The sequence below is a fragment of the Pseudorca crassidens genome, chromosome 2, assembly GCF_039906515.1.
Source record: "Pseudorca crassidens isolate mPseCra1 chromosome 2, mPseCra1.hap1, whole genome shotgun sequence".
NCBI classification, from domain to species: Eukaryota; Metazoa; Chordata; class Mammalia; order Artiodactyla; family Delphinidae; genus Pseudorca; species Pseudorca crassidens.
The window spans coordinates 36513929-36535459 of record NC_090297.1 but is presented as its reverse complement, the minus strand read 5'-3'; the positions used below and the strand labels follow the sequence as shown (position 1 = coordinate 36535459).

Genomic DNA, 21531 nt, shown 5'->3' with positions numbered 1-21531 from the left:
CAGACAGGATGGATCCAGAGGTTAAAGAGAGACATCAAGGAGAATACCACGATTTTGTTCTGAGTGGCAGGAAGGATGAGTTGCCATCAGTTGAGTTGGGGAAGATGGCACAGGACTGGGAGTTCAGCTTTGGACACTGATGAAATACAAATGCATATTCTAAAGGGAGTCAAGGAAAATTTGAACATAAATAATTTTCTCTGCCCTTTGGCCTCCTCTCTTCCCTCTACTGTGCATTGCGTATCTGCACCATGCATCGACCCACCTCCCGGTGGGCAGAAATACCTGGTCAACTGTAAAGAGCAACCTTCTCCTGGTATCAACAAGATAACTCCTTAGGAGATAACCTTCCTCCTTGATCTTGTAAGGGGCCCTGATGACCCCTGACCCATTACTTGCTTTGTAGGTGTCGATGTGGATTGTGTGAATGTCACTGTGTACGTCATTTAACGAACAAAGCCCTGGATAACTGTGCTTTGACCTCTCACAGGCAGAACAGTACTTGGAGCTTTCCGAGAGGCTGTTCCCGGCTTATATACGCCGCAATTTGGCTTGAATAAAATTTTCCAGTGCTTTCTTACATCGACTAAGATTAAATTTTTCGTTGACAACACCATGAGGTAGAAATGTTTAGCTGGAAATAGAAACGTGGGAGTCGTTGCACAGAAGTGGTATTTAAAGCAATGGAATCACCAGGGTGTAAAGGTAGGGAAGAGGCTCCAGGTCAGAGTCCTGCCTCACTCCACCTTGAAGGAAGCTGGGTTGAAGAGGAGGAATCAGCAAAAGAGAATGAAAGGAAGCAACCGGAGAGGCAGGAGAAAAACCAGGTGGGTGTGGTGTCCTGGAGGGGAGAGCGCAGGGGCCAGCAGGGAGCTGAGGTAAGGCCCGCTCCACAGGCTGTGCCCTTGAATCTTCTGCGACGTTGGTGGTCCTTCCCCTCAGACCAGCGTTTTTCCTTGGTGAGCAGAGACATCCCGACCCGTCATCATAACTCTCACTAGATCGCCCTCTGCCCTCCACACACGGACACCAGATAGATAGCAAGACCGTTTGTTTATTGAACCCTTCCCAGCCAGCTCTCCTTTTCCGCTTCTGGCGGGCAGATCCCCAGCCTCCCACCAAGGGCCAAGAAGAGTCAACCGGAGCTTGGCCCTGGCTCCTTCCTCCTGCCAGGCTTCCCTGCCACACAGCCTGGGCTTCCTGGCTTGCCTTGGAGGCTCTGTTGCTCCTTTTCTCCCACAGCCTCCCTCTGGAAGTGTGTGATGTAGGCCACCTGACCCTGATTACAATGGCCAAAGCAAAAGCTCATGGTGCTGTCGGAGAGGCCACTGAGATGCAGCTCTGGGGACAGGGAGATGAGCCTGAGTGTGGGTGCCGCCGCCTCTCTGTTCCAGCCCCCTCACACCCCACTCACCTTTGGTGACATTGACTTCGTTGGCCGCCAAGGTGTCCGCCTGAATGCTATCTATTCTCCTGTACAAGTCCTCGGCGTTGCCCTGAGGACAGGAGCAAGGGGAACTGGGCTGGATGCCAGGGCAGCCTGGACTTGGAGTTGGGCGTGGGCACATGGAGGTTGCAGGCTGCGGTCAGGCTCTTAGCCTGACTGGAAGGGCAGGAAAGGGGACGGAAGGATGCCAGGTGGAGAAGCCCAAGCCAGGGCAGTCCCTCCCGCTGCCGGCCCCGAGGCCGATCTGTGTGTGGGGTGTACAGGGGGAGGGGCCGTGTGCTGGGCTGTGCACAGGGGCACTGTTGTGTCCTGCGGGGCGCGGCGGGGCGGGAGCACTTACACGGAAGAGCTTGTAGAGTTCCTCCCCCATGGACCTGCGCACGTGCTCCTCCACCACTGGGAATAACTGCACATAGTACTGCGTGGGCGGGCGAGGGGGCGTGACTGCCGTGCCCACGCGCTGTGCCTGCCGCGCCGCCCTGCCGCCCGCCACCCGGCCGCCCAGCGCACCTCTAGCGTGAGGCTGGCCTCCCGCTGGCTGTTGCTGTGGTCCATGTTGCCCATGGCGGCCATGAGGCTGTGCACCACGCGCAGGTGCAGCATCTCCTCGGCCAGGCTCGTGTTGCCTCGCGCCAGGATCCTGGGGTGGGATGGCGTGGGGTGGGGGTGGGATTCGTGCTGCGGCGGCCCCGTGGGACACTCCAGCGGCCGGAGCGCTCTTGGGGGCCCGCGGGCAGCGCCGGAGCCTGGCTTGCCGCATCTGCCCACTACCTGCTGCCCGCTTACCTGATGGCCTTGGCGGCCGCGGCCTGCTGCAAGAACCACGGCAGGTGGGTGGTGAGCTGCAGAACCGAAGAGTCTGGAAGAGGGAGGAGTGGCCGTGAGACTGGAGGACCCCTCGTCCTCGTCTTCCACCCTGCCCCGTCTGGGTCCACCACCCCGTTCTCAGTGGATCCCTACCGCTGACGATCTGGGACTGCTGTTTGCTGGTCTCCTTGAAGGACGGTATCAGCAGCGCCACGAGGCCCTTGAGAAGCGCCGGGCACACGTCGTATTTGACCAGGTCCTTGATCAGCTCGATGGCTGGGGAAGGCAGGGGCGCTGGAGAGGCCCGCCGCTCCACTCCCCGCCCTCGCCCTCGCAAGGAAGCAGCACCCCCTCCCCCCCAACTCTTTATCGACCTTTCTTAGCACCTCTTACTGGCCAGCACTGTGCCAGGCGTGGGGGGAGCTGGGCTGCAACCCCTCAGACCTGCCCTTCTGGAGCTCTTGGTTAAAGGGGAGAGGGAGGAGGAGGCCGAGGCCCCCTGGGACTCACAGAACCAGCCGGAGCCAGAGGAAGAAGGTTGGAGGCTTAGAGGCTGAAAAGAGCTGGAGGCCCCACAGAGGTAGGGCCGGCAAAGGGCTTTGAGGAATCTAGAAGGTTTCCTGGAGGAGGGAAGGACGGCGGGTCTTCACAGGGAGACAGGATGGGGAAAGACAAGGGGTGAGGGGGAGACAGAGCTAGTGGGTGGCGATGTGTAGCAGAAAATGAGAAAGGAGGCGAGGTCGACAGCAGTTTAGAGAAACTTTCCTTTCTGACGGACCCTTATTGAGGCCTTGTTTGCCTAGGCTCTGTGCTGAGGGCTCTCCGTTCAGAGTCCCAGTGACGATCCCTGTGACCAAGGAGCTTCATTTTGCAACAGCATGATGACTTATCCCTATTGGACATTTGAGGGATGAGGCACAGAGAGGTAAAGCACTTGCCATAAGGTACCACAGCTAGGAAGTGGTGGAAGCAAAAGGAGGGAAAGATTCGGTTAGGAAGGAGGAGGGGACTAGAATTTAAAGAGGGCATTTTCTGTGGCTGCTTCGCAGTCATTCATTCCATCTAGCATTGACTCAGCCTTTCGGCCAACCTGCATAGGACACGTCTTGTGCCCGGCAAACAGTTTGGTGACAAGTGCTATAAAAGGGGTCGGTGGGCTGTGGGAGAGCCTGGGAAGATGGCAGAGGACTGAATATTTTTGTAAAGAGAAAAGAAACCCAGACAGGCAGAGCTGGTAGCGGGCATGTAATGTGGTGTGATAGGACAGCGGGTAAACACAAGTGCTTGCTGCATGGAAGACGGGGCTTAGAAATGAGCTGTCCCCCCAGCTGCAGAGTCAAGTGCCGCTGGCCTCTCCACCTACTTCGAGGGCACAGTTGTTTCCCTGACTAGCTCATCTGCATACCAGAATGCAGTGTAGACTACGTGAGAAATATTAACGGTATTATCTGTTTGAAAAACAAAAAATAATGTTTTAGTTTCTTTTTAAAAAATTTAAAAAATCTATTTATTTAAGGCTGCGTTGGGTCTTTGTTACTGTGCACGGGCCTTCTCGAGTTGTGGTAAGCAGAGGGGCTACTCTTTGTGGCAGTGCACGGTCTTCTCCTTGAGGTGGCTTCTCTTGTTGTGGCGCACCGGCTCTAGGCGCGGGGGCTTCAGTAGTTGTGGCCCTCGGGCTCAGTAGTTGTGGCGCACGGGCTTAGTTGCTCGGCGACGTGTGGGATCTTCCCGGACCAGGGCTCGAGCCCGTGTCCCCTACGTTGGCAGGTGGATTCTTAACCACTACGCCACCAGGGAAGTCCCACCTTTTATTTTCTTGTCAGGAGCTTTTACCCAGTAAGAACATGTTTAGGGGTCATTCTCTACAATGGAAGACAGGTTTTTGTTGGCAGGTACAAAGGTACCACAAACGTTGGGGGACCAACGAGTATATGGGAGGATGGGCATGCATGGTACACACATACACGTTCCTCCCCAGTTTAAGGAAATCTTTTGTGTCTTGGCAAAGACTTTCGTGGAGAGAAACACTTGAGAATTGGTAGTGGAGTCTTTTGAGGTTTTACTTAAATAAGGGTAAGTATGTGGGATTTCAAAGACAAATGGCTGATGTGTAGAACTAGAAAGAGGTGCGTAGTTAAGAGATAGAAGATGCAGCCAACTTGTTGTTTTAGAAAGCAGTTCCAAGTTTAAGTTGTAGGTTGGGAACTGCGTTCTCTGATTCCCTGCCCCCAGCTGTAAGTGAGGCTCTAGAGAAGTTATATAGCAATCTTACTCATGAACACAGATGCAAAAATTCTACACAAAATATTAGCAAATTGAGTCTAGCAGTGTGTAAAAGGAATAATGTGCCATCTAGCAATGCACATATATGATCTTAATAGAAAGAAAGTTTGAGAAAGTTGAATCTCAGTGTGGTAAGAGCTATCTACCAAAAACTATAGCAAAGGTCATACCTAATAGATGAAACCTTGGAAACTTTCCGTCTTAGATGAGAAGGCAACGTCCCACACATTCCTCTCCACAAAATCTTTAGTAAAAGGTAAAAGACAAGTGATCTGGGACTTCCCTGGTGGCACAGTGGTTAAGAATCCGCCTGCCAATGCAGGGGACACGGGTTTGTGCCCTGGCCTGGGAAGATCCCACGCGCCGCGGAGCAACTAAGCCCGTGCGCCACAACTACTGAGCCTGCGTGCTAGAGCCCGCAAGCCACAACTACTGAGCCCACGTGCCTCAACTACTGAGCCAGCGCTCCACAACAAGAGAAGCCACTGCAACGAGAAGCCCACGCACCACAACGAAGACCCAACGGCAGCTGAAAAAACAAAAAAGGACAAGTGATGTGAAGAGAGACCAGAGTACACTTAGCTACATTTGCCACTCTCTCCTTAACTGATTGTAACTCTCCAAGACTGGTGTCTATTCCTATGCTATGGCCGCTCCTCCAGGAAAATCTGTGAAAGGGATTTTTGGAAAAGATGTACTCTCTTTTTCTAATCTCTGGAAGAGTTTAAGACTAGAATGTTTTCTTGAATGTTTGATCGAATTCTCTGAAGCTTCTGGTCTTACGGAAAAAATTAATTATTGATTCATTTTCTTTAATGCTTAGAGGACAGTTTGGGTTTTCTACTTCTCGAGTATGTTTTGGTAAATTATATTTTCTCTCTCTTTTCATCTAAATTTTCAAACATATTGCAAGAAGTTTTCATTATGTTATTAAAAAATCATTTTAATGAATGTACCATCTATAATGATGTCTCCTTTTATAGTCATCATATTGATTATATGGGTTTTCCCTTTTTGCATCAGTTCCCTTTACCCCCAAGTCCCATGGGAGTAACACAGATGAACGCCTGCTTATGCAATGGATTTTATTACAAAGAGGAACCCTGATTTCAGAGAACCTGAATGTTATATAGCAGTCAGTAAGCATGCCTGCCCTTTGCTCTAAAGGGGAAATTATCTTTCTTTTCTTTTTTTTTATGGACTTTATTATTATTTATTTGTCTATTTATTTATTTGTTTATTTATTTATTTATGGCTGCATTGGGTCTTCGTTGCTGCACGCGGGCTTTCTCTAGTTGCGGCAAGCGTGGGCTATTCTTCATTGCAGTGCACGGGCTTCTCATCGTGGTGGCTTCTCTTGTTGCAGAACATGGGTTCTAGGTGCGTGGGCTTCAGTAGCTGTGTCACGCAGGCTCAACAGTTGTGGCACACAGTCTTAGTTGCTCCGTGGCATGTGGGATCTTCTCGAACCAGGGATCAAACCTGTGTCCCCTGCATTGGCAGGCAGATTCTTAACCACTGCGCCACCAGGGAAGTGTCGAAACTATCTTTATTTTCCAACGCTCTTTGCTAAACAAACATCCTTGAAAAGATAGTCTGGAACAAAGAACTGTAATTATTTCATTTACAAGGTATGCAGAAATGTGAAAGACCTGTAGAGAATTGTCTCCTAGGATTATTTTTCTTTTGCTAGAAGTAATCCTTTAGCAGACACAGTGGCTCTGTTCCTGAATTTAGGGGGAAAGCATTAGTCTTTCGTTATTAAGTATAATGTTAGCTGTAGATTTCTTTTTGTAGATGCTTTTTATCAACCTGAGGAAGTTCTTCTCTCACCCTTTCTTTTTTTCCTTCCTTTTATTTTATTTTTTTCCCCGGTGTGCCTCATGGCTTGTGGAATCATAGTTCCCCAACCAGGAATTGAACCTGGGCCCTTGGCAGTGAAAGTGTGGAGTCCTAACCACTGAAGCACCAGGGAATTCCCGGGGAAGCTCTTCTCTAGTCCTATTTTTCTGAGGATTTTAAATTACGAATGAGCTTTGAATTTTGTCACATGCATTTTCTGCAATGATTGATATACAATAATGTGATTTTCCTTCTTTAGTCTGTTAATTTGCTAGATAAAATTGGTTGACTTTAGGGTATTGAACCAGCCTTGTATTCCTGGAGTGAACCCAGTTGGTCTCAGCCTGTTCTTCCCAATCAAAGAATCAAAGAGTTACTCTCCCACGCGGAAGATCCTCAAGGATGTGTAGTGCCACCTCTTCCAGTGCTTGGTACTCTGGGGACAGGCCTCTGGGACAGCCCCTTTCCTCTGTGGGCCAACCTGATTCAGAAACAGCTGGCCACTGCTTCGGCACTTTCTCTTTCATCCAGGCCTCCTGGGATAGCCCTCATAATCCCAACTACACCCAACGCAACCTCTTATTGCTCAGATATGTTTCTAATCTGGAATCACAGAGCCAGCAACCCTGTGGAGGGAAAGGGTCCAGGACACTGAGCCTCCCTGTCTTCACCCATATGCTCTCCCACCTGGATAAAAATGCAGCCTAGGATGCCTCTGGCCACTTGGCAGCTATAGCCTGGTGCTATAATCTTCCTCACTTGTTCTTTTATTGTTTGATTGTGAAACCTTTTCTTCCTTTTTCTTGAATTAGTGCTGCTTGGTTTTGGGGTCTGAGTGGTTGGCTCCTCCTCATATCTGACTATAGGGGCATGGTCAGCTGCAGCACAGCTCTCAGTAGTAGCTGGGCTCTTCCCAGGCACAAGTACTAAATGCTTGAGCCTTCACTGATTATGTAGCTGCTCCTTGATTATGAATGGGGATCCTTGGCAAAATGAAGATTTATTCACTGAATCATTGTTGTGTTTTTGGGTTTTTTTGGCTGTGCCACTCAGCTTGTGGGATCTTAGTTCCCCGATCAGGGATCAAACCCGGGCCACGGCAGTGAAAGCACCGAGTCCTAACTGCTGGACCGCTAGGGAATTCCCCAATGAATCACTTTTTTTAAAAAAAATAAACTTATTCATTTACTTTTATTTTTGGATGTGTTGGCTCTTTGTTTCTGCGTGTGGGCTTTTCTCTAGTTGTGGTGAGCGGGGCCTACTCTTCGTTGCGGGCTTCTCATTGGGTGGCTTCTCTCGTTGCAGAGCACGGACTCTAGGCGCGTGGGCTTCAGGAGTTGTGGCCCTCGGGCTCAGTAGTTGTGGCTCACGGGCTCTAGCGCACAGGCTCAGTAGCTGTAGCGCACGGGCTTAGTTGCTCCGTGGCATGTGGGATCTTCCCAGACCAGAGATTGAACCTGTGTCCCCTGCATTGGCAGGCAGATTCTTAAACACTGTGCCACCAAGGAAGCCCCCACTGAATCACTTTTGATTGAGTTTTAAATTTCACAGGTGACACTGTTTACACCCAAAGTGGAAGTGCTAGTCCCTGCCCAGATATCTCCACAAGAACCACAGCCAGTTACAACTCTATACACCGTGCAAATTACTCAGCATAGCTGACTCATTCAGAAAGCAAAGGGAACAGGAGACCGCTGCCATTGGCAGCTTTGCCTGAAGCCTGTGGTGTTGACAACACCCAACTGTCCTAAATTGAAGCAGCCACTGCTTTATTCATTGGCTGATTCATTCATCTAACAAAATGATTATTGAGCAACTTCTCTGTGCCGGATCCCTGGGCTATGAGGAGGACTAACATACAATCCCTGCCCTCAGGGACCACACAGACCATTGGAGAGTACCAGTAAAGAAACTGGCATTTATGATTTGGTGTGAAAAGAGCCATGGGAACACAAAGGAAGCCAGGCTGGTGTGAGGGCCTGTTGAGGTCGTGGGGGATAGAGAATCAGGAGAAGACTTCCCTGGAGAAGGTGGCAGGTGAACTGGCAAGGCCATGGGGAGGAGAGAAGGACTGGGAGGGAGAATGTGGCGAGTGCCATGTTGGATGGTGTGTGCCACTCTGGTAGCCAGGCAAACAGGGAGGTGTGGCTGGGATGCAGCACGGTGGGTCATGGAGTGAGAGCTAAGGCTGTGTAGGCAGGCCAGCCCCAGCTTCTGGAGGCTTTGCATGTGCCAACTACCCTGTAGAGGAGATGTTTTCTCATCTTTCATTTCAGGGAAGACTAAGACTCAGAAAGATTGACAAGCTTGCCCAAGTTCAAACAGCTAATGAGTAGTGAGATAACTCTGTTGGATTCTAAACCTCATATTCTTCACCGTTAAACTAAGCTCCACGGCAACCTCTCTGGTGGAGGACCAGGAAAATAGACTGTGTGGGTACCATGCTGGAGAGATGGAGATCAGTGTAGATGTGAGAAATACAAAGACCTGAATTATAGCAGTGGAGACAGAATGGAGAAGGCAGAACAGGTCTGAATGATATTAAGGAATTAGAGTTGACTGGTCTTGTTAGAAGTTGGTTTAAGGTGGGAAGCAGGAAGAGATGACAATTACCCACATGTCTAACCTGGGTGATTGGATGCTTTTTGCTGAGATTGGGACCTCGGAGAATGACAGGTTTGGAGCAGGAATACCAGGAGTCTAATTTTTTTTTAACACCTTTATTGGAGTATAATTGCTTTACAATGGTGTGTTAGTTTCTGCTGTATAACAAAGTGAATCAGCTGTACCTATACATATGTCCCCATATCCCCTCCCTCTTGTGTCTCCCTCCCACCCTCCTTATCCCACCCCTCTAGGTGGTCACAAAGCACCGAGCTGATCTCCCTGTGCTATGCAGCTGCTTCCCACTAGCTATTTTACATTTGGTAGTGTATATATGTCAATGCCACACTCTCACTTCGTCCCAGCTTACCCTTCCCCCACCCCGTGTCCTCAAGTCCATTATGTACATCTGTGTCTTTATTCCTGTCCTGCCCCTAGGTTCATCAGAACCATTTTTTTTTTTTAGATTCCATATATATGTGTTAGCATACGGTATTTGTCTTTCTCTTTCTGACTTACTTCACTCTGTATGACAGCAGGAGTCTAATTCTGAACATGGTCAGTGACATCCAAGGGGAGATGTCCAGAAGGTAGGTGGGTATGAGGGTCAGGCTCTCGGGCTCAGGAGAGAGGTCTGAGCTGCACAGTGGTCACTCAGCCACTCTGCACTTCATCCATAAAATGGGAATAATAGTGATATCTGCCGCATCAGCTTGTTGTGAGGACTAAATGAGTAATGAGCTAGAGCAGTACTCAGTATATAGTCAATACTCTATAAAAGTGAGCTATTATTGTTTCTACCATTCTGGGTGGTAATTAAAACCATGGGAGTGGATGAGGTACCACAGAATCAAAAGGAAGAGAAGAGAAGAAGACCTGGCATTGATTCCTAGGAGAAAAAGAAACCAACACTTAAGGGACTGGTGGAGGAAAAGGGATGTATGAAGGGCTGAGAAATAGTTTCCAGAGAGATAGGAGGAAGACAGGAAAGTGTGGGGTCTGGGAAGGAAGGGATCAGAGTCCTCAGGGAGGAGGGTGGGATCAGGAGGGTTTGTAGTTTGAGAGTTCATGCCCAGTGAGGTTGAGAAGCAGCTCTGCAGGACCTATGCCCATTCATTGGACAAATAACAGATTGGGTATGTGTCAGCTACAGTCAGCACCAGTGCTGACTGAAACTGCAGTAAACAAAACAGATGCAAGGAGCATGCCACCGACACTCGATGGAAACTGGAGTGCAAGGGGAAGGATCCCTCCAATCCAAAGAGGAACCACGGAACCCACAGCCTGTCAGCACCAGAAGAAAGCTCTGTGATCACCTGTCTGATAGATGCAGAAACCCAGAACAAAGACTTGCCCAGGGAATTGCAGTGAATGGGAGACAGAGCTGTAGCACCAGGCTTCGTATTCATGTGGCAGACATGCCTCAGAAATGGCATGGCACCTGGGAATTGTGGCTCTGTCAGGCAACCGTTGCCAAGGCACTCAGCACTGATGAGGTTGGTTTTACAATTCTTTGCTCCTAGAGCCTGGGAAAACCAGTGCCCCCGTTCTTTGTCCTCACATCCAGACAAGACTGCCACCTGCTGGCCACACTAAAGAAGTGCACCTCAGTGCCATCCATACACAGCTTTGCTTCCTTTTACAGCAGAGTTGAGGGTATGAATAAGTTGGGCAAATTGCACTGTTGTAAGGAAAAGACCAGTGCCAGGCATCTTCCTGACCAATTACATCCTGCCTTTGATTTCTGTACATTTCTCCACCTCTTTTACCAAATCCTGTTCAAAGCCCAAAGTTGAAACATTAAAAATATATTTTATGCAGTATTTTGTTTTAAAAAGCCAGGCAAGGGACTTCCCTGGTGGCGCTGTGGTTAAGACTCCGTCTGCCAATGCAGGAGACGCGGGTTCGAGCCCTGGTCCGGGAAGATCCCACATGCCGCGGAGCAACAAAACCCGTGAGCCACAACTACTGAGCCTGTGCTCCAGAGCCAGCCAGCCACAACTATGGAGCCCGTGTGCCACAACTACTGAAGCCCACGCGCCTAGAGCCCATGCTCCACAACAAAAAGAAGCCACCGCAGTGAGAAGCCCGCGCACCGCATCGAAGAGTAGCCCCCGCTCGCCGCAACTAGAGAAAGCCCGGGTGCAGCAACGAAGACCCAACGCAGCCAAAATAAATAAATAAGTAAATAAATAAATTTATTAAAAAGAAAAAAAAGCCAAGCAACAAGGTAATTAGTGTTATGTGCTATGGTGGTATACCTGTTGCTGAATCAATAATTACCAAGGTGTGTCTCCCACTGGTATCTGCCCTTCTGGGCTGGTCTCGCCAAGCCCAACCAGCCTGTGTGCTGGTGCTTAGAAGCATCCCTGTCGAGCGGCACACCCCACACCAGGTGCAGGGTGGGGTGAGGGGAGACAGTATCAGGCCCTGGCGGACACAGTGTTTAGGGCCAGGCCAACTGGGCAATTAGAAACAAGTTTTTCCCAAGGACTTTCTATTTTTAAAAAACTCTGGAAGACTGTATAATAAAACTTATAAATGCTAAGTTAAGTGTCGCAGTTGAAGGGCTCATGTAATTTTGGAGAAATAATGTATCTTTTAAAAACATTCAGTAGGTTTTTATGTGAAACTGTCCTTTAGTGTCAGAGCCTTGTGACCGTTGTTCATTGAAGTTACACAAGACCTGTGCCTCTTACACAGCAGGAAAGGCTGACACTACTCCCCGTGTCAACTCAGAGGAGGAAACAAGGGCACAAGGTTCTACGGGGCAAAAGCTGTAGTTTAAAAAATGAAATCTTTTAGTATTTGCTTGACCTTGTGAAGGGCATGAAGCTGAGACACATAATTTTTAAAACTATGTTTTATTGTAATAATAATGATGTTGTCTATCCTCAGGTTTTGTGTGCTGCTCCAAACTGGTAAAAACAAAGAAGAAAGTCTTGTTCTCGTAACACTGGGGAGACAAGAGTGTGGTGGTGAGGAGATGGGTGCAGGAGTCAGACTGTCTGGGTGACCCACAACTTTCCAGCTTAACATCTTTGAGACTTTGGACAGGCTATTTAATTGCTCTGTGCCTCGGTTTCCTCACCTGTAAACCAGGGATGATAATACTACGTACTCCTCAGAATTACCCTGAGTGTCACTGGAGATGATGAAAGAGCTAGAACAGTGCCTGGCACATAGTCATCCTCAGTCACTGGTAGTGATCACCAGTTATTATTACTATGATTATTGCTTCTGTAACAAAGTTCTAGGACAGCAGGGACTTTGTTTCATTTGTCACTATATACACAGTGCCCAGCCCAGTGCCTGCTCTTGTTGAATAAGTAAATGAATGAATGAAAAACTTAAGTTATTTAAAAGTAAACCAACAAAGTACATTATCAAAAAAGTGAAAAGATAACAACAGAATGGGAGAAACCATTCTAGTATCCAGAATACATAAAGAACTCTTAAAATTCAACAGCAAAAAGACAACCCAAGTTTTAAAATGGGCATAGGATTTGAATAGATAGTTCTTCAAGGAAGAAACATAAACATCAACAAGCACACGAAAAGACGTTCAACATCTTTAGTCATTAGGTAAATGCAAATCAAAAACTGCAATGAGGTACCACCACTCCACATCCACTAGGATAGCTATATATATATATTTGGACAATAACAAGTGTGGGCAAGGATATGGAGAAATTGGAACACTCAAACATTGCTGGTGGGAATGTAAAATGGTTCAGTTGCTGTGGAAAACAGTTTGATGGTTCCTCAAAAGATTAAATGGAATTACCATATGACCTGGCAAATCCACTCCTAGGTGTATACCCAAAAGAACTGCAAACAGGCACTCAAACAAATACATGTGCATGTATGTTCATAGAAGCTCTATTCACAATAGCCAAAAGGTGGAAACAGCTCAAATGTCCATCAGCAGATGAATGGAGAGACAAATTGTGGTATATCCATACAATGGAATATTATTCAGCCATAATAAAGAACAAAGTACTGGGATTCCCTGGTGGTCCAGTGGTTAGGACTCAGCGCTTTCACTGTGGTGGCCTGGGTTCAATCCCTGGTCGGGGAACTAAGATTCTGCAAGCCGTGCAGTGCAACCGAAAAAGAAAAGAAAAGAAAAGAATAAAGTACTGATACATGCTACCACGTAGATGAACCTCAAAAACAGTATGCTAAGCAAAAGAAGCCTGATACCAAGTTCATATATTGTATGATTCCACTTTTATGAAATATCTGGCATAGGTGGATCCATAGAGACAAGATTGATGGTCTCCAGCAGGTGAGGGGAGGGGTGGTGGTCAGGGTAGGTCCCTGACTAGGAATCAAAGCCCAGCCCCCTGCATTGGGAGTGCGGAGTCTTAGCCACTGGACCGCCAGGGAAGTCCCAATCACACTTCTTAGTATTAGGAATCTACATAACTTCACAGAACAAAGAACCTCAGGAAAATTAACAACGATGTTCTTGCCCATCGCCAGTCTCTCCAGGTCTCTGGAGGACAGGGGAAGAGATGTCACACATTTGAAGACTCGTCTGTGTCTGTCCTGTTTGGTCACTTAGGGCCACTCTTTCCCTGCACTAACATTTCTAGAGGAGTCCACTGTGTCAGTGAATGCAGTTTGCTTAGGCATGAATCCTGCTGTTGTACTTTGTGGCTGATAAGCCACACTTCCAACTTCACTATAGGAAACAGGATCATTTTATGAGTGTGTCAAGTTAATCATAGGTTGTAGGTCAATTAGAAAAAAAAATTATTCTCCAAATGACCATTTTTCCAAATTCGCAAACATTTCCATTTTACCATAAACTTGTTTCTTAGAGCTATCTGTTAAATTTTCAGCAATTTTTATCAGATGGTACAGTGGTTTTAAAACATGTCCACAAAGTTTTTAGTATGTTTCCTTTCAAGAGGTGGCGCCCAATTCTTCTCCCCTTGAGTGTGGGCTCAACTTAGTGACTGGCTTCCAATGAACAGAGTGAAACAGGAGTGACATGTGCAACTTCTGAGATTAGATAATGAAAGATATTGGGGCTTCCTCTTTGCTCTCTCTTGCATCACTCGCTCTGGGAGAAGCCAGCTGACATGTCAGGACACTCAAGCAGCCCTATAGCGAGGTCCACATGGTGAAGAACGGAGGCTTCCTGCCAACAACCAGCACTAACTTGCCAGGCGTGTAAGTGAGCCACCCTGGAAGCCTGTCCTCCAGACCAGATCATGCCTTCGGATGACTACAGCCCCAGCTGACCGCCTGACTGCAGTCTCATGACACACCCTGAGCCAGAATCATTCATTTAAGCTGCTCCCAGGTTCCTGACCCACAAAAACTGTGGGAGATAATAAATGTTTATTTTTTTTTAGTCACTGGGTTTTAGGATAATTTGTTATATAGCAATAGGTAATGAATATAGATGGACAGATTTAACAGCTTTTGCGGATTTCTGCAAAGTTTGAATATAATGCCTTTCATGTGGCCTTCATAGCAGCATTTTAAGGAATCTTCATTTGTCTCTGCCCAAGCTCTCTGTAGCTGCAGTGGCAGGGAGTAGGGGCAAGGAGGGGGGACCTGGTGAGGAAACTTGCTGGAGGTCACCATGCTACATGGCCTAGACTGCCCATCCTTGGGAGAAGAGGGGATGGGGAGGGGGTGGGGCAGAGAAAGGGAGGGCAAGGGTCAGAGAAGGGGACCAACCAAGGGCAGAAAGTGGTACTGAGGGGCCAAGAGAGGCTGAGACCCCTGAGAACTCAGAAGTTCCGGCTTCTCCCAGCTCTCCTAGGCCCTACCAATACAACCAAGAGGAACTGCTATGCACTTTAAATATTTTAAACATTTAAAGTAAACATTTTCAGTAAATTGGTAATTTGGTGAATTGGGTACTCAGCAAATTGGTCATCTGGCCAGCTGATTTTTGGGTAAGCATACACTTGGCAAATTAATTTACAATAATTTGTCTGTTTCTAATTAAGTCATACATAGTAATTTTTATGTTCCTAAGGTAATAATTTATTTGTAACAGATACTAATATATGTACACACACATATATTTCAAATTCCCAACAGAATTAATTTCTCCTTCCAAAAAATGTTGTGACTTTGACATTTCTCTTCTCCAGGGAGGGGGACCAGTGAGTGAATACTTCTGTGGCTTTAGACTGCTTGTCATGATTAAGTCCCTGCCTGCCACTAATTCCATTATAAATCGAGATAAATTCCAGGCAGGACCACTTTGGAGAAGTCCTCCCTTAATTTTAATTTTGACTCTTTTAGACTGAATGGAATCATCATTAAAAGAAATTCTGAAGTCTTAATTCCATGGAAAAAAAACCAAAAACAAACAATCCTCAGAAATTAGCAGATGTAAGTGTCAGAACCCTTTCCCTGGTTATTTCTACTTCAAAGTGAAGAACAGACAAGAATGGGCAATCAGAATCTGCTGCAGTGGGGACCAGAAAGCCACTACTTGGTCCCAGGTTTCCTCTTCCACTCTTTTGTAGGAACCTGGAAGGGCAGGGCTTTCCCCACGACCTTCAACTTGGGGCTCCCTGACCCACCCCTCCTCCAGGGGCCCCTGCATGGGTATGGAGGAGATGTAATGTTACAAAACCCAGCTTGGCCAGACAAACATATTTCAGGAAACTGCGTGAAAATATGGAGAAAGGGGAGAAAAAGGAAGAAAGAGAAGCTTATCCCACCTAGACAGACATGGAGCCACCACAACATATGTGCCCCACACGGCCCACTGCAGTGGTTTTAAAACTTGGCCACAAAATCATTTGATCCCCCTCCCATCAAGATGTGGGATCTACTTGCTTCCTTTGAATCTGGCCAGGAAGTGATGCTATGTGACTTAAGAAGCTAGGTTGGGCTTCCTTGGTGGCACAGTGGTTAAGAATCCCCCTAACAATGCAGGGGACACAGGTTCGATCCCTGGTCTGGGAAGATCCCACATGCCACGGACCAACTAAGCCCCTGCACCACAACTACTGAGCCTGTACTCTAGAGCCGCGAGCCACAACTACTGAGCCCGCGTGCCTAGAGCCTGTGCTCCGCAACAAGAGAAGCCACTGCAATGAGAAGCCCGTGCACCGCAACGAAGAGCAGCCCCCGGTCGCTGCAACTAGAGAAAGCCTGCACACAGCAACAAAGACCTAACACAGCCAAAAATAAAATAAATAAAATAAATAAATTTATTATAAAAAAAAAACCTAGGTCAGGAAAGGCTATGCAGCTTCAGTCTGCAATGTCTTGGAAGCTCACTCAGGATTCCTCTTGGAATCTGGCCACCAAGCTGAGAGAAGCCTAAGCTACAGGGAGAGGCCACATGTAGGTGCTGCAGTGCACAGTCCCAGCTCTGAGTCCCACCTTCAAGACCCAGAAGATCCCAGCCTCCTTGTGCTGCTCAAGGCTTGGTCTTGGGTGAGGCAAGTGAAACATTTGCCTCTGATGCAAAATTTAAGGGAGAGATCAAAATCCAGTAATCAAGATAGATACTTTTTAATGCAATTTAAAAAATCAATGCAAAAAAAAAGAATGAAGAATGACCTATCAAAATGTTAAATAAAAACAGTAAGAGTGCCATGTGGAGCCATATTGGAGCCCGAGACAAAAGGAAAAATCAGTAAGAGTGATCCTCACTTGGGTTCCTGCTGTGGTCCCAGCTGTCTTCCAGCTGAGGCCCCAGGAATCATGGAGCAGAGGTAATCCATCTCTGCTGTGTCGTGTTCAAATTCCTGACCTACATAACATGTGAGAATAAAATAGTGATAGTTTTACAACACTAAAACTGGGGTGGCTTGTTATAAGAAATAGGTAGCCAGAATACCTCCCCCCGCCCTCCCGCTCGAGAGCCTTATCATCTCCTACCTTCCTTCTCCTTTTCCTCCTCCGAACCTTGCGCCTTGGCCCTAAGAACTCTCAGAAAGTAAAGAGTCACTTAAGATACACAGCTTCCACTTAGCCATCTGGGCTGAAAAAACTAGGTATTTCAAATTTTATTCCCAATATGATGGAAGAAAATGGAAAAATGAGGAGCTAGAGGGGAACTTGGGGTCAAGGAGGTGGCCTGTGACGGGAGTAGGGACACTCTGTTGTAATGGGAAAGAGAGTAGAGGAGATGGGTGACAGGCCAGGCAGGTTGGTAGGTTTGGAGGGGGGAAGGTCTCAATGGAAAAGGAGGTGAGGTCATCTCCTGGCTCCTCCGTCACAGACGCCCACTGCGAGGGAAAGTGTCACCAGGCCCACCGAACCTCTCCACCTCCTGTTTTCACGGGACTCCCCCTGAGAATCCACTTTTCCTGGAGCCTTCTCAGGGAAGGATGTCGTCCCCCGCCCCATGCAGCACGCAGGGTAGAGAGCACGGCCTCCGTAACTTCCTCCTTCCAAACCATTTCTTTTTCTCCTCAAATACAAAGAAACAAACACAGACAAAACCCTAGTACTTGGCATAGTACTTGGCACACCACAGATGTTCAATTAATACTTGTTTTTAAAAAACAAGCCCTTATAAAGCTTAGTCCCTTCAGCTGTATCACTGGCTCCCCCTGATGTTGCCACCATCCTGGGGGAGCTCCACCTTGGTCTTGCAATTTGGTGTCCTCAAACTCAGAGAAATGCATCTCTGATCCTCTCCGGTCATCAGTGTTAGGCCCCACCTAAGACCTGTCAGACTTTCCCTCCCCTGCCTTTGGAGGAGTCGCCGTGAAAACTGAGAACCATATTCTTGCCCTTAACTTCCACTCCACCAATCGTGTGAAATAGTTCCCCCTGGTGGACGATCAATGCACATGCATGCTCTATATTCCCAGGGACACGAAGACTATTTTACTTCTTTTTTTTTTTTTGCGTGCGGAGCACAGGCTCCGGACGCGCAGGCTCAGCGGCCATGGCTCACGGGCCCAGCCGCTCTGCGGCATGTGGGATCTTCCCGGACCGGGGCACGAACACGTGTCCCCTGCATCGGCAGGCGGACTCTCAACCACTGCGCCACCAGGGAAGCCCACGAAGACTATTTTGAAGTGCCCGGTAAAAAAGAATAATTCTTTCATTCAACAGACATTTCTTGTACTCCTGTTACGAGTCTGGCTTATCCGAAATTATTTTGAGGTGCACAGTTTCACACCAGCAGACATCAAACCAAAAAGGCAGTGACAATTCATGCTCCTGCTGCCTCTGCCAGAGTCAGTTGTTATGTAATCAATGCAGCAGGACTCTAGATTGGGCCTGATATGGGAAGAAGCTGGGCCAGTTCAACTCTGGAGGACTTCATCAGCGAAACTGAAGCAAAGCCATTTTTGCATAAATTCATTCAACAAAATTCTACTGCACACCACACTTTATATGCCAGGCCCTGAGCCGGAAAAAGAGATGAATCAGACCCTGTCCCTGCCCTGAAGCTGCTCAGAGGGGAAGGCATTTAGGCAGGTGGTCACTAATACAGTGTGCATATGCAGGACTCCCTCCCTCCCTCACGCACTCAACAAACACCTACCAGGGACCTAACATACGCTGGGGACTGTGCTGGGGGTATAAGGACAAAAACTATGAGAGCTGCACGGAAACTGTGCACAGTCTATGTAAAGGGAAGTTACCATTCTGGAGATAACTGCTCCAATGGAGGCAGGTGCTGGCGGGGAGGAGGGAGCAAGATGGTAAAAAGGAAGGAGGCTGACATTTGGGCAGGGGTGACGGCAGGTCAGGGAAGCCCTCAGAGAAGAAACGCTTAAGGCGGGAAGTGGCGGAATGGTCACTTTACCACGTGGAAGTTGGGTGAGGGGAGGGAGGTCACAGCGCCACTCAATCTAGTCTCCTCGGGGCTGTTTGATTAAGCCTCCTGACATGATTCCACCGCCAGCTCACCCCCTTGCTCCAATGCCAGCAACAACTCTCTGCTGCTGGGCCTGACCTTGACTTAGGTGCCTCTACCACTCCACCTGGCAACTCCTCCCCAGCTAGGAGGCTCTGCTCCAGCTGGTAACCGATTCCAACATAGCATTACTTCCCAACACAGGAGTCCATGTACCCTCGCAGGGGTCAAACAAATACAAAGTTGACAGTGCTGCTGAAGGAAAGATAAGGTGGGCATTCAATCTCAACACTGCCTCCAAAAAACAATCTAGGCTGGGAGTGAGCGCCAGGCCTTTGCTGATCCCCAGGGTCTCACTTGTTATACCTTAACCCTGGTACCGGCCTCCTCCCTCTGACCCTCCTAGGCTTCCTGGACCTGGGGCTCAGCCTGTCATCCTGGGCACAGAAATCCTGATATGTAGTGCCACCCAGACCCTTCCTGCCTTATGGGTCTCCCTGCCCTGGCCTCCTCGGCTGGGCCCATTCCCCCTTCATGTGCCATCTCACTCTCCACACCCAGGCCCTCCCCAGTCCTGTCCCTCCTCTCTCTTCCTGGGGCCTCTCTATCCTGCTAGATCAGCACATTCCATTTTGTTGTCTGAACAACTCCAGTCTAAAGTCTCCCTGTGGCTCTGGCCTGCTATTCCATCTGGCGTTCAAGGTGCTCCATGATCTGGTCCTGGCCTACCTTCCTAGGTCTTCCTAGACCGAGACCGCTACCAGACCTCCACCAAATGATCTCCATGCCACTCCCCAGACACATCTTGTACTTCCCTGTGTCTGGGCCTTCCTTTACACCATTCCCCTTTCCAGAATGCCCTTCTCTGCTTTCTACCTTCCCATTTTTCAAGGCTCAGCTCGAATACCACCTTCCCAGAGAACCCTTCCTTGATCTCTCCTGTTGAAAACAGAATCTCCCTTCTCTGAACCATCGGAAGAGCAGGGAAGGAAATAACATCCTGGAAACACCTGCCATGTGCTGCATGTTAAAAGCACAGGCTTTGGAGTCAGACAGATCTGGTTTGAGTCCGGTCAGCTGTGTAACTTTGGGAAGCATACTTAATCTCTCCGTGCTTCAGTGCTGTAGCTTGAAAAACATAAAAATGCCAACCCCCACCATTCATTCATTTGAACATCTGAATACCTAATATGTACCAGAATCTGTACTCTTGTGGTTATTTTGAGAATTAAATGGAGCAATGCATGGAAAGTGGCTGGCACATAGGCATACTCAATAAATGAAAACGTATTAATACTATCATTACCCAATCTGGTTTCTTAGAAGAAGAGTCCTCAGGGTGATTTCTGTTTGGAGGGGAAATGCCACATAAGTCTGGGAACGAGAGCCAGCTCTGGACCCAGGCACATTCTGACAACTGCTAGAGCATGTGGCTGATTCCAGGCCCAGAATGTGACTGTCGTTTTCTGAATAACTTGCCCATCAGCACAGAACCAGCACCTTCCGTCTGCCGAGGCTGCCTAGGACGCTCACTAAGGCTCTTTGTGAATGGGAGAAAACGTCTCAGAGCAAAGCTGCCTAGTTCTCGTGGCCACCTTGTGCCGTCTGCAGCAGACCCGGCCGCATCCCCTACCTTCATACTGGACTTCCGGGTGCACAGTGCGCAGCACCTTCAGCACGCAGTCCACAATGCCGGGGTGTGTTGTCCCGATGATCGACTGGCAAGAAAGACAGCAGGACAAGGTGGTTACTCTTTCCTTTCCGTCTAGTCCACCTGGGAGAAGTGAAAAGCTGACTTCCAAACAGCCAGGCAGCCTTAGCTGAATGGGGAGAGGGGGTCAGCAGTGAGTCACTGGGCCCTGGCCCCGCACCCGAGAGGATAGTTTCTTTCTTTCTTTTTTTTTTTTTTTAACATTATAGTCAATTTTTTGCATACTAGTAAGGAGGGAGAGCTCTCTCTCTCTTTTTAAAAATTAATTAATTATTTTGCCAGCGTTGGGTCTTCGTTGCTGCGCGTGGGCCCTCTCTAGTTGTGGCGAGCGGGGGCCACTCCTCGCCACGGTGCGCAGGCTTCCCACCGTGGTGGCCTCCCCAGCTGTGGAGCACGGGCTCCAGGCGCGCAGGCCCAGCAGTTGTGGCATGCAGGATCCTCCAGGACCAGGGATTGAACCCGTGTCCCCTGCATTTGGCAGGCGGATTCCCAACCACTGCGCCAGCAGGGAAGTCCGAAGTTAATTTCTTCTGGAGAGGAGGGGTGGAGACGGGCAGCCAGGAATCTCCAGAGACTCTGTCGAGGTTGCCACTGAACCCTCTGGCTCAGGAGGCACTCGGTGGAGGCTAGCTGGCCACTGCTAGAGGTGCAGGGACAAGTCGGCTATCTTGGCTGCAGGGAAGACAGGCACAGGCTGGAGAGAGTGGAACTCATCCAAAATCCTAAATCTTCTCTCTCTCAGGATCTCACCTAATCAGGCAACCCTCCTGTCTGTGTCTTCTACCCGTGCACTGGTTCCTGTCTTTTGGCATTAAACATTCTCAAGATCACCCAGATTGAAAGCGACCGTCCTTCAACTCTGTCTCCTCTTGCTACTGCTCTTTCCCCCTTTACACCTAAGCTTCCCAGGGGAAGCTACTTCTTCATCCTCCATGCATCCTTTGACAGGTGGCTGTAATTTAATTTTTCCTGCCATCGGACAGTCCCCTAATTCACCAAAACTTTTCCTGCTGAGCTCAGCTTTCT

General features: G+C 48.5%; 1 protein-coding gene across 1 annotated transcript in view; it reads right to left on the bottom strand.

Annotated features, from left to right (window-relative positions):
* Positions 1-1034: 1034 nt before the first annotated feature.
* The window catches only part of ARMH1 (armadillo like helical domain containing 1), a 47869-nt gene continuing 27372 nt past the window's right edge, over positions 1035-21531 (bottom strand). The window contains exons 7-13 of the mRNA XM_067725890.1: positions 20428-20512; positions 2408-2530; positions 2234-2306; positions 1958-2087; positions 1788-1865; positions 1415-1496; positions 1035-1341 (exon numbers count right to left, since the gene is read on the bottom strand). Of these exons, the coding sequence (XP_067581991.1) occupies positions 1136-1341; positions 1415-1496; positions 1788-1865; positions 1958-2087; positions 2234-2306; positions 2408-2530; positions 20428-20512 (777 nt within the window). The 3' untranslated portion in view covers positions 1035-1135. The remainder of the gene's footprint in view (positions 1342-1414; positions 1497-1787; positions 1866-1957; positions 2088-2233; positions 2307-2407; positions 2531-20427; positions 20513-21531) is intronic.